Raw genomic sequence first — 17,478 nt, 5'->3', positions numbered from 1 at the left:
CATTGGAAGAAATACAAGGCTAACATAAACCTTTCTGTTCCAGGCCCAGCGTTGCAAGAGACTGGCCTTCATTTTCCGAATCTTTCTTTACAAATGCTTCATCCACTGGGACCAGCTCCCTGACAATCTGACCGTCATCTTCCTCAACTGCTAACCACCGCTGGCATGGGAAATAATACCTACAAGAATGACAGCAGCACCCAGCACTTACACAGTACTTCACAGGCTTTAATAACATACACAAGCAGAGATCAGAGGCCACTTTAAAACAAAAAGCAAAAATACTTGAAGCTGAACAATACATCTGTTTTCTTTGAGCTCTGTATCATTTGTGGGAGCTAAATCTGTAAATAGGTTAGCAAGCAGTTACTGTAAAGTGTTGTTTCTGAGCTGTCAACCTCATACAAATGATTTCTTTTGGTTTTCACTCCCATAAAAAGTTAAATAACTCAAGGGAACCTCCAGTCTCTTAGGCATTTTACACTTACCAAGAATGGACCCATTTGAGGTCCTTACAAGCAGTTCCACCCACCAGAGCACTGCACAGCTATTAAGCATGTGACTGCAAGCACGTTCCAGATCAAAGGCAAGCCTGTATTTTAGGTTTCTTACAGCCCACACTTTGCTTATCCTGTGAAAATCATGGAAGTTTGCTTAGATTGCAGCTTGCTTTTGGCCCAGATCTTCACATTAAATACAAAGGACAAACAAAATGTGAAGTCAGGAACTTCCAGAGTGTAGCTTTGAAAGGAACAATGAGTGCAGGCTCTGCAAGGAGGGAGAAACACTCACAGGAGACAGAAAAGCTGAGTTTTTTTTCAAAACACTGCTGGTTCCCAAGCTGCAGAGATGCTGGGGACCGCCCACAGAGGTGCTGCAGCACAATCATCCCAAGGCTTCCTGTGAGATTACGAGAAACTACAGTGATGCCCTCCTGTATCTCCTGCACCTTCCCATGGTTCTGTGGGATCCTGAGAATGTGCCCCCATTTCTGACCATAAAAAAAGGGTGCAACAGGCTGCTCACGTGGTGCTGTCCTTGAGGTCAACAATCTCTACCCTCTCCAGGAACCAGCTTGGACTGGTTCCCAAGTTATCATGGCGGATACGCAGTTTCTTCAGCTCACCCAGGTCAATGGCTTTGATGGTGAACACATCCACCTGCCCAGGAAGCAAGAGACAAATGACAGATTTCCCAGAAAAGGGGAAAGACAGGCAGCAAACGCGCAAGGGTTATATTTTTTCTCATTAAAAAATAGGTATTTCTATACCTATTTTGCATGGATGTACTAAGATAATTACAGAGTTGAGCTCTCCCATTAACACTCATTCTTGGCTTCTAGAACACAGTTAAATTGAGGTGCACAAGCCTTCACTCCTTTCTTTACCTCAGTTTCAGCTTCCTCTATGTTTAACTCGTTTGATCTAAATCTCATCCCTTTGAGGCTTAGTATTTTCCCTCAGATTGAGTCTGGAACTGGACACAAAGGTACTGACTACATGGAAACTCTCGTGTACACCTCCATGTTTTATTTCAAACCACAGAATTTCTTCCTATTTTTACTACAACCAAGATGTTCATTTATTACGTGTATTAGTGTGACAGGATGGCCTTTGTTATCATAACACTTTAAGCATCTTAATGTGATTAACTTGTTGGTGGACTTTGAGTTTATATTTCCAAAAGCACAGAAAGTTATATTTGCAGCTTAGAGCTATTCCCACAGAATGAAAAACCATGTGCAGGTTGCAGTTTCACCAGTGCCAAGTTTATAAATCACAGCGAAAAGCTTATTTAACAACCTTAGGCTCTTTTTTTTTGTGATGGCAAGTTTTCCACAGCTGCTTATTGTTTCTGTAAGTTTTTGTTATTCAGAATTATTCCTTAAACAATACCTGGCTATAATACTAGCTTGTTAATTGTTCATGAACACTTTTATGGCAAGTATTTAACCTACAAGAGATATTGTTCAGTTGGACTGTATTATAATGCAATTACAGCACATAGTGTAATATTGTTTTTACTCCCTGAGTGGCACAGTAGAACATTTAGAATCATATTTGTAATCTAAATTTTGGCATACTTGAGCTCCCTCACAAATATCCTCCAATATTAATTTAGAGTTTGTGGTTTTCAAACATTATTACCAGAATGCTCACAAGAAGCAGATGCAAAAGGTAACTTCAATTCAGAATTGGTGCTCAGCTTATTATTCAAATGGTTTTCCCCTGAAAAATTTTTAGATGCATTTTGTTTTAAGTAATATATTTAAGAAAGAAAACTAATCTGAGCTGTAAGCTGAAAGAAGAAGCCAAGCCTTGCGGAGAATGAAAGGCCAGCATGATAACTGAGAGCTCTGTCAGCCTCCTTCTTGCTTGAGTGAGTTGAGTTCATGCATTACCTGTCCCTTCTCAAACTTGTTGAGATTATTCGACCTTTTCAGCTGGCGCTCACCCGTGTCTCCTCTTCCTATGCCATAGATGCTCAAGAAGACATTAGCATCCGTCCCAGCCCCCCACACACTCCCAGTGAGAACATGGACTTCATACGTATTTTCTGCAAGTAAAATTGCGAGAGCAGATCAGGAGAAGACAAGAAATAGCCATATTTCATCAGATCCATGGATCTGATGGAGCCTCAGAATGCCAGCACAGTCAGCTTTAATAAAGATTTTGTCTAGAGCTTGTTTGCATCTATCTTCAAACATGAGTAGCTCTAGCTTTCTTCATCCATTGTCACTAAACATGTGAATACTTATGCTAAACTCCTACCCACAGTGGTAACTTGTGTGATTCAAGACTGGAGACAAGTCCTGAGGAATTCTACAGATACCTGTAGAGATCTGTATCTACAGATATCCTATAGAATGGGAGTATCTTTAGGATACTCCCATTTCGGGCTGTCTCCTCCCCCTTTCCCCTAGTTTAACCACTGTACTCTTCCTCCCCAGAGCTGATTAACCAAACCGCAGTGTAAGCTACTCTGCAGGCCTGGGGCACTGGGGTTGCTGCAGGGCCATAAATGGTCCAGCAAAGCAACACAGTGTGGTTAGCATTCTCCAAGCAGAATCACAGAATCAGAGAATCCCAAGGGTTGGAAGGGACATCAAAAGATCATCTAGTCCAACCCTCTTGCAAGAGCAGGGTAACCTAGAGTACATCACACAGGAACTTGTCCAGGCGGGCCTTGAATATCTCCAACATAGGAGACTCCACAACCCCCCTGGGCAACCTGTTCCAGTCCTCTGTCACTCTCACAGTAAAGAAGTTCTTCCTGATGTTAACGTGGAACCTCCTATGCTCCAGTTTACAGCCATTGCCCCTTGTCCTATCACTGGATATCACTGAAAGAAAACCTAGCTCCATCATCCTGACACCCACCCCTTACATATTTGTAAACATTGATGAGGTCACTCCTCAGTCTCCTCCAAGCTAAAGAGACCCAGCTCCCTCAGCCTCTCCTCATAAGGGAGGTGTTCCACTCCTTTAATCATCTTTGTGGCTCTGCGCTGGACTCTTTCAAGCAATTCCCTGTCCTTCTTGAACTGGGGGGCCCAGAACTGGACGCGATATTCCAGATGTGGCCTCACCAAGGCAGAGTAGAGGGGGAGGAGAACCTCTCTTGCCCTACTAACCACACCCTTTCTAATGAACCCTAGGATGCCATTTGCCTTCTTGGCCACAAGGGCACATAGCTGGCTCATGGTCATCCTCCTATCCACCAGGACCCCCAGGTCCCTTTCCCCTTCACTCCTTTCCAGCAGGTCAACCCCCAACCTGTACTGGTACATGGGGTTGTTCTTCCCCAGATGCAAGACTCTACACTTGCCCTTGTTGAATTTCATCAAGTTTCTCCCTGCCCAACTCTCCAGCCTGTCCAGGTCTCGCTGAATGGCAACACAGCCTTCTGGTGTGTCAGCCACTCCTCCCAGTTTAGTGTCATCAGTGAACTTGCTGAGGGTACACTCAGTTCCCTCATCCAGGTCCTTGATGAAAATATTAAATAGCATTGGTTCCAGCACCAACCCCTGAGGGACTCCACTGGTCACAGACCTCCAGCTAGGTTCTGCCCCATTGACCACAACTCTCTGCCTTTCTTCCTTTCAACCAGTTCTTGATCCACCTCACTACCTGATCATCAAGCCCACACTTTCTTAGCTTATCTATGAGAATGCTGTGGGAGACAGTATCAAATGCCTTACTGAAATCAAGAAAAACCACATCTACCGCTCTACCATCATCCCTCCACCTAGTCACTTCCTCATAGAAGGCTATAAGGTTGGTCAAACATGACTTCCCCTTCTTAAAACCATGTTGGCTGTTCTTAATAACCCCCTCATCCTTGATATGCCTAGAGATGGAGTCAAGAATAAGTTGTTCCATCACCTTTCCAGGGACGGAGGTAAAGCTGACCGGTCTATAATTACCCGGGTCCTCCTTCTTGCCTTTCTTATAGACTGGTGTGACATTTGCCATCTTCCAATCCTCAGGCACCTCTCCCGTTTCCCACGATTTACCAAAGATGATGGAGAGTGGCCTAGCAATGACCTCTGCCAGCTCCCTCAGCACCCGTGGGTGCATTCCATCCAGACCTATTGATTTATAGATGTCCAGATTGCATAGCTGATCCTTAACCCAATCCTCATCTACCAAAGCAAACTCCTCCTTTGTCCTGACTCCTTCTGGGGCTACAGGAGTCTGGGGCCCCTGGGGAGAGTCTGCAGGAGTAAAGACAGAGGCAAAGAAAGCATTCAGCACTTCTGCCTTCTTTGTATCCTCTGTCTCCAGGGCACCCACCTCGTTCAACAGTGGGCCTATATTGCCTCTTGTGTTAGTTTTATTTGCTATGTATTTGAAGAAGCCCTTTCTATAAGGGCTGCAACTACTGTATCTACATACACACACATATTCTCTCTGATATTTACCCTCCAGGGCAGATTCTCCATCAGGCACCAGCTCCACCACAAGCTCCTTATCTCCTTCGTCTTTTGCCAACCAGCGGTGTGCCACAAACATATAGATGTCCATTACTTCTTCCTCCTTGGTCTCCTCTTCTTCCTCCTCCTCCTCAGACTTTTTCTTTTTCTTCTTCTTCTTTTCATCAGAGACCTTTGTCCTTTTGGCAAGCCGCTTCAGTGTGACACTCTCCAGGAACCAGCCATCCCCAATGCCTTTCCCATCATGGCCTATCCGAATCTTATATATCTTGCCAACATCTGCAGCCTCTCTCTGCCACCAAGGGAAAGTCAGCATCCAGGAGGATATAAGACATCTTAACTTTATAAAGTACATTCTTAAAAATGAGGAGCATCACCTCTACCACCCAAAACATCTAAGCAAGGATAGGACCAACTTTTTATGCAAGCTTACCTTTTCTTTTTCCTTCCTATTTTATTCTTTCACACTTTACATCACCAAATCTCATCTTCTGAACAGACTGAGCTGAATATATTCAGAAGAAACATGGCTACAATAGAAGCTCAATCCATATTTACTGGGCTCCCTACTTTGCCATTGCTCACCTCACCAGTATTGTCTCTATGTTGGCATTAAAGGTGAATATGCTAGACTATCGTACTAGTATTTTTTTACAGATTCTCAGTCCCTGAGGTAGTTTTTAAATTAATAATAAGTTCCATTTAATACTTTGCGCAAGACAAGAGCCAAGCAAGAAGCAATGATGGTAAAGCAAACAGGCAGTAAACTTGGACTCATATAACCTGATTTCTGAAATGGACCATCATTCACATTTTTCTCATCCGGAAAATTAGAAAAGTACTTTCTCACTTCACTGCTGTGCAGAGAGGATACAATTATTAGTGATTACAATACATCAGTGGCAGATGACTGTATCAGTAAGAAGGTTTCCATCTCTCCAGTCAATACAGTGGATACAAAACCTTGTTCATTTAGATTATTTGTCCAGATTACTACCTAATGAAGTTGGATAGGAAGTTTTACTCCACAAAATCCTTCAACAACCAATGGCTTGTTTCTGGTGATCGTTTATGCTGCCAGGCAGTGTTTATGTTATAAAACTTGCAAACATTTGCTTCAGGCTGAATTCTGGCAACTTTGCATATAAGGTTTCAGTCTAGAAGCATTTCTTCTACAGCAGATTAAACCAAAATCAATCGCACACAAAATGCTTATCAGAAAACTAAAATTGATCCAGCTGTCCTTGCATAAAAAATGCTTCTTTTCTTACATTCCTTTATCCTTGGATTTGCTATAATAATTTTTCTTGCCCTGTCTTGTAACTGATGTAATTTCCTATTAGCATGTAGCTCACAGAATCTTATTATTACCCATACCTTTCTGTAAATATTCATATCATGAAAGAGATAGAGAATCTTTATATTAATGCATCAGAGCTTCTGCCTTGGGTGTTTATTAAAAAAAATACCAACCAACCCCACACGGAAAAAGGGCAGAACTTTGAAGTCCAGCAGTAAACATCTGAGGATATAAGCATGGCTATGTAAACAGAACACTGTACATACGGCTTTACTGTAAATCTGACATGGGCTAATATCTCTTACTCATAAATTTTGAAAGCTTATTTCTTTAAAAATTGGAGAAGCCTAATCTTAAAATTATAGACAGTCTTAAAAAAGCAAGCATTTATAAGGTGCTAATCACCTTACATCCCAAAGTACTCATTAAAACTGGATAAACAGCACTAACTCCATTCTATAAAGTACAAAACTGAGGCATGAAAATTGAACTGATCTCAAAAATGCACATTTCAGAACTGTGGTAAAGCTGTGGATGAAGCCACCTTCATTTGGTCAGTGACAACAGGAAGAATACCCCGGTCTTCCATGATCAGCTCCAAGTAGGTGTTTAACTGTGATAAGCTGGATCCCACCTCTGTGGGACTGCAAATTCACAAGGAGACCAAGGTACCACTATTCTGAGCCTTGTGCTGTGAGCACATATGCCAAATGTGTCTTAATGCCTACTTCCATCTGTACTTTGTGCTTTTCTGTCTCCTGAGGTTGCTTCAGTATAGAAGGACATGGCTATGACATGCCCTGACAGCACATTCTGTCCTTGCTCTGAAACCTCATCCAAGAAAGAAGATAATTCCATTACCTAACTACTGGCCACACAGGTATTTGAAGGAGTGTGCTATACACCCTAAGCACCATGCCAGTGCAGTGTATCCTGGAGTGGTGCCACAGGCAGTAAAATCCATGGGGCACTCACATGTTCTCAGAAATTACAGCAGCAAACCTCTGCAGGGTTGGCCTGACAACATGTATCTGTGGTTAACAGCAAGGCCAGGATATCTCATATTCTGTATGGGTTTCTTTTTCCCCAGCTAGATAAAGAAAAGGGACAGTAATGTGTGATCAAACCCAAATAGAAGGTTAAGGTCTTTTGAGGTCTAACATGAGTACCTACTTTTGAAAGTAAAGGTAAACAAATGCTGCTATTAGACTGTATTCTTCCATGCTATTTTTGTTACCAGTCCCTCACAAAATGAAAGTCACTCCCCAAAACACAAAACTTCCCCAAAGAAATACAAAACCTCCCCAAAATATGGATAGAGGTCAACAGATACCAACAGAGCTGGCAATTTTGTTAAAAAGCCTATTGTTTGTAGGACTGGGACAATTATTGTATTGATGATTCAGGTCTGATTGGTCATTTCTTTCCCCTCAGAGAAGCAGCAATGACTGCATTCATCGTACCTTGAAGACATCTGTGGCTCCCCGCTCAAAGTTGTTCGATCTGTTTTCTAAGTTGATAAGTTCAGTTTTGCCAGTCTCGCCATAAATTTGCATGAAGACTTTGGCATTGGTGCCTGCGGCCCGCACGTCTCCAGTAACTACAGACACCTCGTAGTTTATCACTACTCCAAAAATAAAGCCATTAAATTAGCAGAGAAGCTCAAATAACAACACTCCCTAGGGCTCAGGTTCAAAATTAAATTACCTTGTCTTAACAAATGACCATGTAGCCAACCATTTGCTCTTATCTAAACTGAAAGTGAGATAACACAGCTCTTTACTGAGGACTAGCTTAACAGTTTTCCTTTAACAAGTATCAAGCCAGTGTCAGAGTGGTGCAAAATAGAGCCTTAAAAGGGAATTTCATTCCAGTTTTAACTGTGGTGCAGATAAATGATCTCCTTAATATAATACAAGGGAGGGAATTACATAGAGCAGAGGAAAACCACGGCATACTTTCTCAAGATCCCAAGGCAAATTTAGCCACATCCTTAAAAGAAAATGTATCTACTGATGAAACTCAGATATGCAGTAGGGATTTGGTCCTTATTTATCAAAGAGCTCCTCTCTTCCAGGCAATGGAGTAATACAGGCAGGATGTGAGGTATGCTGGTGAAGCACTGGGACAGGGAGACAGCAAATGTGAATAAAGCAGAACCTGCTGTTATTGCAATGAAGCACAGTGCCTTGTGCTCTGTTTTGCTGCTCAGGCCATAAATCTTTCATATGATCTCAGGAAACAGAAATTAAAACCTCAGTAACGTTTTTCCAGGTATTTTAGAAAAAAAAAAAAACATGAGAATAATTTACTTTTCTTACAAACATAAGCTCTTTGGGACAGCTCTTTTTGGTTTTGGTGTCTAACACAGTGGAGTCTTCTACCTTAAAAATGCTAGTGAGACAAATTTAGTGCTAGCTATAAAACAGCACGCATTTCTCAATGTGTCTTCTCTTACATTTCTCAATAGGCAAAATCTCACTTGGGTAGACCTCCACTTCCACCCTGCCATCAGCCTCATCTTTGTCAAGCCATCGGTTGCAGGGGAACATGTATTGCCTTCCCTGGACTGGAACTGTGATCTGGACACTGGCCAAAAACCAGCCACACCGAAGACCCACGTTATCATGTCCAATCAGTATTCTCTTGATCTTTGAAAAAAAAAAACAAAAACAAAAACAAAAAGGGCAAGAAAAAACCCAACACAACAGAATTTACTTAAAATATATAAAAACCCCTATCCTTGGCACCCTGTTCTTACACCATGTTCATGTACATGATTTATATATGTATTTAACTATAAACTTACAAAACTCTTCACATGCCAGTATGTATGTCAGAGTGCCAGTGTAGTAGTCTGCAGAAAATGTCTTTCTCAATATCCAGTGTAAAAGTCAGAGACTTATATCACATTCAGTCCTGAGTGTTACATTGATTGTGAATTCAGACACTTGCATGAAGTACAAAGACACCTACAATTAATTCTTACCTTACCAATGTCCATCGTATCTATAGTAAACTCATCCACTCGACCACGTTCAAAATAATTGCCTAGATCATTATCGGAGACTAAGAGAGTCTCTTTGCTGGAGTCTGCTTTTTCACCGTAGAGTTTGATGAAAACTCTGGAGTCTGAGCTGGCACCAGGGACATCTCCTGTCTTCACACTGATGTGATAACTGACATCTAGAGAGATCAATTTACAGAACACAGACACACAAGTGGCATTTCCAGTGCTCAGCCAGGCAATCAGCTTCAAAAAGTTACAGGGAATAAGGGCTCCAACTGGAGACACAGAAAGGAGTTTGCTCCTCTGTTCATGTATCCAGCATCTTAGGGCCACGCTGTGTAAGATGTCATACCTTAGAGTTATTCAGCAAATCATAAGAGATGCAACAGTTACACTAATAAGCAGAAAATGTTCTGTATGCCTCTCTTTCACTGTTAGATGATTAACAATCCATAAAATGGCTGGGAAAGTGAGGTGATTTCACTTTTTTTTTCATATTTACAATTTAATTCAATAACTTTGATTCCTTTTCCTAAAACAGAACAAAAAGCATCACAGCCTGAGCTCCGTAAGTGCGATTTTCTAAAGAAAATTGTACTATTTGAGCCCTGGTTCTTCAGAAAAGGGCAATTTAATCTTTCTGGTGATTTTCTTCAGGGAACACAATGTTATTTAATGAAATTTACTAAAGCAGTGGCAATTCAAGATCCTTCAGAGGAAGCTGTACAAGAAAGCAGTTTTTAAACAAATTGTAACATTAAAAATCAAAGTTTCTTTCTACACTTATGTTGTATTTGTTCTCTTTTTTGCAAATTAATCTCATTTGTAAACTAGGGTTTAAGGGTCAAAGGCTTTTCCTCCTGAGCAACCCACTTCAGCTTCTTGCACAATGGCAAAAAACACCCAATAGTTTTACTGTGAACTGACATGGATTACAAAGTAGAATAAAGGAAACAAATACGTACATACAAAGGTCAAACTCAGACCTTGTCTTTTTCGAAGCTAAACTCACTTTTTAGCATTGGTGACTCCCCAGCAGGTACTAGTTCTCTGATAATCTGACCGTCATCCTCATTTTTGTCAAGCCATCTGGTTTACAAACAGAAGTAAGTTATCTTTGAATAATTAGGACCTATTATACCTTTCAAAACCTAGTCTGGCTCTACACATAGTAAAAATCCACATTGTAAAAATCCACACCACAGTCACAAAGGTGCTCTTTATCTCTGTTAAATTCACAGAAGCTTGACCAGACTCTACAGCAGTCACACTTTAAACCTCTATTTTCCAAAAGTCAAGATCATAAGAGCCCTGTTCTCAGTACATGAGCATATGCTGTGATGTCCATCTGTCTTGAAAGCACAAACTCCACAGTCACAAGTTATTCCTGTAAATGGGCAGGCTCAGTCTCTTGAGAGCTTTGGCCTTCATTGACCAGAAATACTTGCAGCCTTTATTACAAGCCACATTTATTACAACCTTTATATCATCTAAGTTACTTAACTCCCACTTTTCTTCTTATTGTTTGCTTACTCTGTTTTATCATCAGTTTTCCCTTCCTTACAGGTCAGTATACCACACTCTTTACTCCACCAGGAAGGGGATGAATTATGTTGATCCAGTTTCAGAAATAGGTTGTAGAGACAGCTGGTACCAGCAAAAGAATGAATTTCCTTTGCTTCTCAACCTCTATCTAGTGACTCAACTAGACTAATCAAGAAGAAAATCAAGAAGAATACAGGAAAAAAAAATGTGAGTGGAAAATGTAGGGAAACCAATTGCTAATTGTGTAACCTTAACAGCTGCTCCTTCAGCCTCAGGGATGAGTGAATTACAGCCCCAACCCCATCATATGCCATACAACCAGCATTGTATGACAATGGCAAAGACCCTGGCAGAGGTTTCTCACTTTCCACTTCAAACCCAGACTGCTCAGGGTATTCCTGTAAACATCTGCTTAGGGTCAGGTTTCCCACAGCAGCACACTGGGGCCATTTCAGTCCCCCAGACAGCACATGAGAGCAAGCAGTTCCCAAAAAGCCCATTCTTCCCAGGTACACAGCTCTTTGCAGCAGCCTATTTTGCAGTTAAAAATACTGCTTAAAACCAGTGTGGGTGAACAAGGGACAAGTGAGCAAGTTCTGGCAGGCCACACAGGGTATTTAAATTGCTTTAATAATTCCCAGAACTAGAAAAACAAATCCACCAAAACTGTTTCTTTTAGGAGGTGGCCACACAGCTATGTGAATGACATCAGACCACAGAAGAACTGCTTCTGCACAAACACATTCAGTGCAGATGTTCTGCAAGTTTCCTGCAACATGACCATGCCACACATGTTCTCCTTAGCTGACCCTCACACTAAAAAGAAGGGAAGCTCATTTCCCATTTCAGTTTCCATCCGTGATTTTGCTGATGAGCCAGCACACATGGAAACCAGCAAATCATAGGGCCATGTTGGACAGGGCTTGGAGCAACCTGATCTAGTGGAAGGTGCCCCTGTTGATGGCATGGAGGTTGGAAATAGATGAGCTTTAGGCCATTTCCAACCCAAACCAGCCTGTGATTCTATGATTCTATGATGCCCAGATGGATTACACCTATGGCAACTTGTTGGTAATAAGCCAGCACAGCTTTCAGTCATGAACAGTTGGACTTGCCATGGTGATCAAGAAGTAAGCTGATGTTTTGGAAGACCAAGGATGATAGGTCTCCATTTTGTCCATCTGAAGGGATATTATCTTTTATTGTCCTCCTCTTCTTTCCTTCCCAGAGGAAAACAATAAGCACAAAGAAATCATATAAAAAAAAAAAAAAACAGCACCAGGAAATGAATTCAAACATGAGCTAAGAGCCACCTGGTCCCAGAAGCACTAGCAGCAAATTTTCCATGCTAAAGAGATGCATAGAGCCCCATCACACAAACACAAGTTTCCAGTCCCGGCTCTCCTGTAAGCTTTGGAGGGTTGTCGGGTATGCAGTCTACCCAATATATTTCCTTTTCAGTAAAGCATGTGGCCAAGTGCAGGTGTTACTTGAAAAGGGATAAAAGCTAAGGGGGTCAGCATGAAGGTGATAGTCACACAGACACCACATGAAGGCATCAGATGTATCATTGTGCCTCCGTGGAGGCTGAGAATTGTAGTGGGGATAGAGGAGCAGAAAAATCTGTGCAGACCATGAAATTGATGTCAAGAATTGAGCAAGGGTAAAGTGCAAGGAGAGCAGAAGAGCCTGCTAAGACAATGCTTTTTCTTAAGGAAGGAAGTCTTTAGTGTTTTGGGATTGGGTTTTTTTATTTTTTTTACCTGTTAGAACTCGTCCTTATTACCTTTATATCACGTAGTTCTTGATCCTGTCTCAGTACTCATGTCCTTGGACAGGTATCCAATGGTTAGGGGATTGCATCATCCCAAAAAATAAGATGCTTCTGTATACATGGATGTTAACTGAAAGGACCCACAAAATTTGAGCCTGTGAACTCCACCCCACTCGCACTACTAATTACAGCAGAATCTCATAAGGCAGACACACTTCTGCTCTCCTGCTGCTGCTTTCTGTGTCCTGCAAGCTGCTGTTCTGTTTTTCGGTGTACATGCTGTTGCTTTCTGTTGCCTTCACCACTGAAGATGTTAGGGAAACATCTTCTGCACCAAAGTGGCAGGATGAAAATACATCCCACAAGAAACAGATCTCTGTGTGCAGAATGAGAAAAGCTAGCTGCTTCAACAGTGAGAAAAGTGAGTCCAAAAAGGAGACCCTAGATAAAGAAAATTCCACTACCAATGTCAGTAGCTACTGAAGACAAAAGGAGTATGTCTTGGACTGGAGGAGGAAGAGTGAAGTTCATAAACAGAAGTGGCTTAAGGCTCCTTTGTTTCAGCCAAGAGAACAGTCAGAAGTGGCAGAAGCACTATTTTTTCAAGAAAAGAGAAGTTGTTTTCTCTGATTTTCATGACAGAGGAAGCATCTGGATGAGTGATGCCACTGTGTTCCTTCGCTTCAGCACATATGCTGCAATATCCTAATTTTACTTCAATGTAATTCTAATAGTGTATCACAAAGTGACAGATTGCTACCAGGGGTTTATAGTCTTACACTGAACACAAACGGATTGACACATTATAAACACATCAGGCTTCAGAAAATAGACTTTTCAGTATGGTGCCATCGTATTTGTAGAACAAAAGATGTGCCAAAATCTTTTATTTTATCAGAGCTTCCACATGATTTTAGTACATGCAATTTATTGGGGGCTTTGCAAGGGTGTAGTTGTATCATGTATAACATACTTTTTGGAGAGATACTGCATGTCCAATAACCAAAAGCAGACACAAATATGGTATGAAAGCCACTTCAGAGATAATTCATAGAGGATCAGAGAGTCAGGGAAGCACTGGAAAAAACTATGGTCTGATATCATGTATAGCATTTGAAATCCAGCAGGTGATAGCCTGTGTTTTATTAGAATGATTAGCACATCCATCAGATTCAGAGATACCGATGTATTTGTGTGTATCTTCAAATATAACTGATACAGGGGTAACCAATGTACAGGGGGGTTATACAAAGAAATTGTACAAGCGGGTTAAAGGAATTCCTTTGCTTAAACAAAAGTATTGTCTGTCCTAAGTACCTGCCTTGCCATCTTGCCAAGACATTGATTACTGCTGGAGGGGGAGAAGCAGATGCTAGTTCTACTGACAAGGGACAAAAGCAGATGATTGGTTCTACTGATAAGCCAGGGAGAGGCAGACTGGGCGCCAACCAAATCTTAAGGTTATGACAAAAAGACAGGTGTTTGTTCTACTGAGAAGCTGGGGAGAAGCAGACTGGGCGCCGACCAAACCCTCAGGCCATGTCTGAAGGTTAAAAGGTGTAAAGTTTAAGAGGAAGACTCATTTACTTCATCTTGAAGATCCCTACCCACAAGAGGAAGACTCATTTACTTCATCCTGAGACCCCTGCCCATGACCAGAAGGGGGACTGCGCAGGTGCAAAGGACCTTCCGCCTCATTATAATACAAAGCGGGGATAGATACTAAATATGTATAGGCGGATTGAGCAACCTCATGTCTATGTATACCTTAAGAGAATAAATGTAAAGGGAGAACAACCCTGAGGTGTGCATATTTTGGAGGAGCTATCCCCATGCACCTCAGCGCTGAATAAAAGCATACCTACTTTAGAACTTTAACTAGTTGTGGAGTCTATCCATGCATCATAACCTGTGTATAGAAATATGTGTAAAGAAGACATTTCAGTGTGATTCTATTAAAAAAAAAAAAAAAAAAAAAAAAAAAAACAAAGAGGTTTATCTGGATTCTTTTTATGATGAACACATTTGGCATTTGATTGAATAAATGTTCTTTCACTGAACTCTCCTAGTGCATCATTCTATTCATGGTCTGTCTGTTGTTCTTCAGAGAATTAATGATGTTCCCTTACGCTTGTACTGGAGAAAAATTAGGATGGTGCAGTCCATACACTTAGAAAAAAATGTAATGAAGTATCACTGAAGATTTCAGTGGAGCTGTAATGATTTATAGCATATAAAATTCTACCACAAACTCGTGACTGCCTGATTGAAAATTCATTTCTGTCTGGGATAGAAATATTATTGAAAATAGACTATTTTAGAGAATGTCAGCTAGTCCATTCCTGGACTTCCACAGAGCCTTGAGGAGAAAACAAAATCTGAAGAACTCAGTTCTGAGCTTCAAAAAATTTGCCTCCAGCTCTGAGGCAAAAGATAAACTCTTACATTTTGAACTTTCTAGCAGTATTCACGATCACAATACCTAAACCACATCAGGTATTATAAAGTATTAATTGTTTAGTTGTGCCATTGAATGATAGAGAGTTCATTCCCTAAAAGCATAGATAGCATAAAGTTATGGAGTCATAAGGGAGGAATAACACTGCAATGCATCCAAGTGATACACTAGTAATTCCACAATAATGTTTGGAGAAATTACCCATATTTACTTCTTGAAAGCACAAATCAAATGACCGCTTTAAAAATCACTAAGAAGAACTACAAACCATTCCCTTTACAGCCAACTAGAGCTTTTAGAGTTGAAAACATAGGCCTGGAAGTCATTATTTCTTGATGTTCTTCCTGAATGTGACACAAACTCACAATTAATTCACTTAGCTTCCCTTTATCTGTGCTAGCTCACTTGTACAGCAGAGACAGCTCTTCTCATAGGGCTCTTGTGACTACTAGGTAATAGATGTTCCTATAGAGTCATAAAAAAGCTTTCAAATTAAAAGACAAAATGCAGTCAAGTATATGAATAGGTAAATAACAAGAGCAGATGCTTCAATGAGCTATATGCAGTGAAGATCTATAAGGATACCCTACAGACATTAATTACAGTAGAAGCTAGTTAGCCAGCTCTTTGCTCTGCTATCCATTCCCCATATGCTAGCATAACCTAGTTTTTGTAGAGGTAAGAAGCCTCTGAAACTTTCTGCATCAAGATGTGTTTCTGCTGGAAGGCATTTTGTCCTCTATCTGTCCCACAATGACAGCTAAGCAGCAAACAACAGAGTATCTTTCACTAACCACACAGCAGCAGCAGTTGTTTTCTCCAGACCATGCAATTATGCTGTGTAGAAGAGTCAAAGTTAATCGGGTCTTGGATATTAAGGCAATGAGAACATCAGCATGTATACTGGCTGGCCTCAGAATACCCAAGCAGAAACAGAAGTTTCCCTGGTGTCCCCCAGATGGAGTCTCCAATTAACCTCACTCACATTGGCTCCTCTTGGCTGTCTTCAGCATCTTGGCTCTGAAGAGGCAGGTGAAGGAGAGCATTATGAGCAGCTGCCAAAGCAGAGAGGACATAAGCTGTCCGTGGCCTACAGGACTGGAGGGGAACATCCAAATGCTGCAGGTCATGGAGATTTTTATCCCTCACACAGAGGATGCAGTGGGTGAGCACCTTCGCCCTCAGATATCTCCAGACTCCATGACGACACCCGTATACTGCGATGATGCCCCCATCTCTTGAGAGACACAGGCACCAAAGATAGTGAGAGGGAGCAGCTGTCCCTGTGGTTGGAGGTGATCAGTCATGTTACCTTCTCAATCTGAGAGGAATAGATAATGCTGGCACAAGGACAGCAAATAAAGCTGCATGAACAACACAGATATCACTTGGGAAAAGAGACGTTTAGAAAGGTAAGAAGAGTGGAATTCCATATTTTGTGACATGAAGCCTGAATGCACCCCACTAATGTTTTGGGGATAAAGTCTTGGGTTTTGTTTCTTCCTCCTTTCTCAGTCCCTGGCCTGAGGGAAGTGCCATGTGGACTCTGATACACAGCTGTAAAGCTAAGGGGAAAGGGGCTATCCCTCCAAGCTGAGGCAAGATGCCCAGCTTAAACAGTCAGGTAAGGAGGCACTGCAAAATGAAATACTTAAATTGAGCCAGCTGCATAGTGCAGCTAGACACAGAGGTATCTCTGACGAATCTGAGCAAAACAGCTCTTCATATGGACACTTCATGTCCAAGTAAAAGCCTGTCTAGCTTGCTTGCTTAACTCAGTAAAACATATGGTTGTTAAATATGTATCAAAAGCCAGCAATGACAACATGGTGGTTTGTTCTTTGAAAAGGGAGAGACTGGCTTGCTTTTCACATCCAAGATGACATTGCATCTGCTATTCCGTGCTGTCTCCCCAGTGAGTTTGCTCTCTGATGAGATGTGGCTTTAGCAGTGCAGAGGCTGGGGCTGGCTCCTGTTTTGTATTTGGCTGAATCCCCTCATTATAGTGGAGTTCTTCCAAGAAAAGAGACAAGTAACCAGCTTAGAGGTTTTAACTTTGCAATTTAAAAATAACTGTGTTTTCTAATTCTCCTTGTTCCCCAGGAGATGACTTCTTAGAGCAGGTACTTGATGTAGCTAAGTGGAACAAAATGGACTTCCATCCTACAGGATGGACAACCTGAGAGGCCAAGTGGGACTTTACAGTACACTGAACTACGCTGAATTTAGTCTTTTTTTGTTTTCACCAAGTTCTCTCTATTTGTGCTGCAGTGTTGAGGCAGGCCCTCATTAGTTTCAGAACAGATGGTACATCTCATTCCCCATGGGTACCCTCGGTGCTATACATTTCTTTTGGCCACTTGGTTGTCTAGAAAAGAGAAGAATATATTTATAACCCACCCATAGGGGTAACTTAGAGCCCTCTGCTCTACCACTATCTCTGTCTGCATGATAT

At 41.5% G+C, this 17,478-nt stretch overlaps 1 protein-coding gene across 1 annotated transcript in view; it reads right to left on the bottom strand.

Annotated features, from left to right (window-relative positions):
* The window catches only part of LOXHD1 (lipoxygenase homology PLAT domains 1), a 159,318-nt gene that overhangs the window by 75,175 nt on the left and 66,665 nt on the right, over positions 1 to 17,478 (bottom strand). Inside the window, exons 16-23 of the mRNA XM_031045698.2 lie at positions 10,259 to 10,335; positions 9,226 to 9,422; positions 8,695 to 8,887; positions 7,700 to 7,860; positions 4,925 to 5,228; positions 2,402 to 2,556; positions 1,027 to 1,160; positions 31 to 179 (exon numbers count right to left, since the gene is read on the bottom strand). Of these exons, the coding sequence (XP_030901558.2) occupies positions 31 to 179; positions 1,027 to 1,160; positions 2,402 to 2,556; positions 4,925 to 5,228; positions 7,700 to 7,860; positions 8,695 to 8,887; positions 9,226 to 9,422; positions 10,259 to 10,335 (1,370 nt within the window). The remainder of the gene's footprint in view (positions 1 to 30; positions 180 to 1,026; positions 1,161 to 2,401; positions 2,557 to 4,924; positions 5,229 to 7,699; positions 7,861 to 8,694; positions 8,888 to 9,225; positions 9,423 to 10,258; positions 10,336 to 17,478) is intronic.

Source organism: Melopsittacus undulatus, chromosome Z (genome assembly GCF_012275295.1).
Source record: "Melopsittacus undulatus isolate bMelUnd1 chromosome Z, bMelUnd1.mat.Z, whole genome shotgun sequence".
NCBI classification, from domain to species: domain Eukaryota; kingdom Metazoa; phylum Chordata; class Aves; order Psittaciformes; family Psittaculidae; genus Melopsittacus; species Melopsittacus undulatus.
Note: the sequence above shows the minus strand (reverse complement) of the source record. Positions and strands in the feature narration are given on the sequence as shown.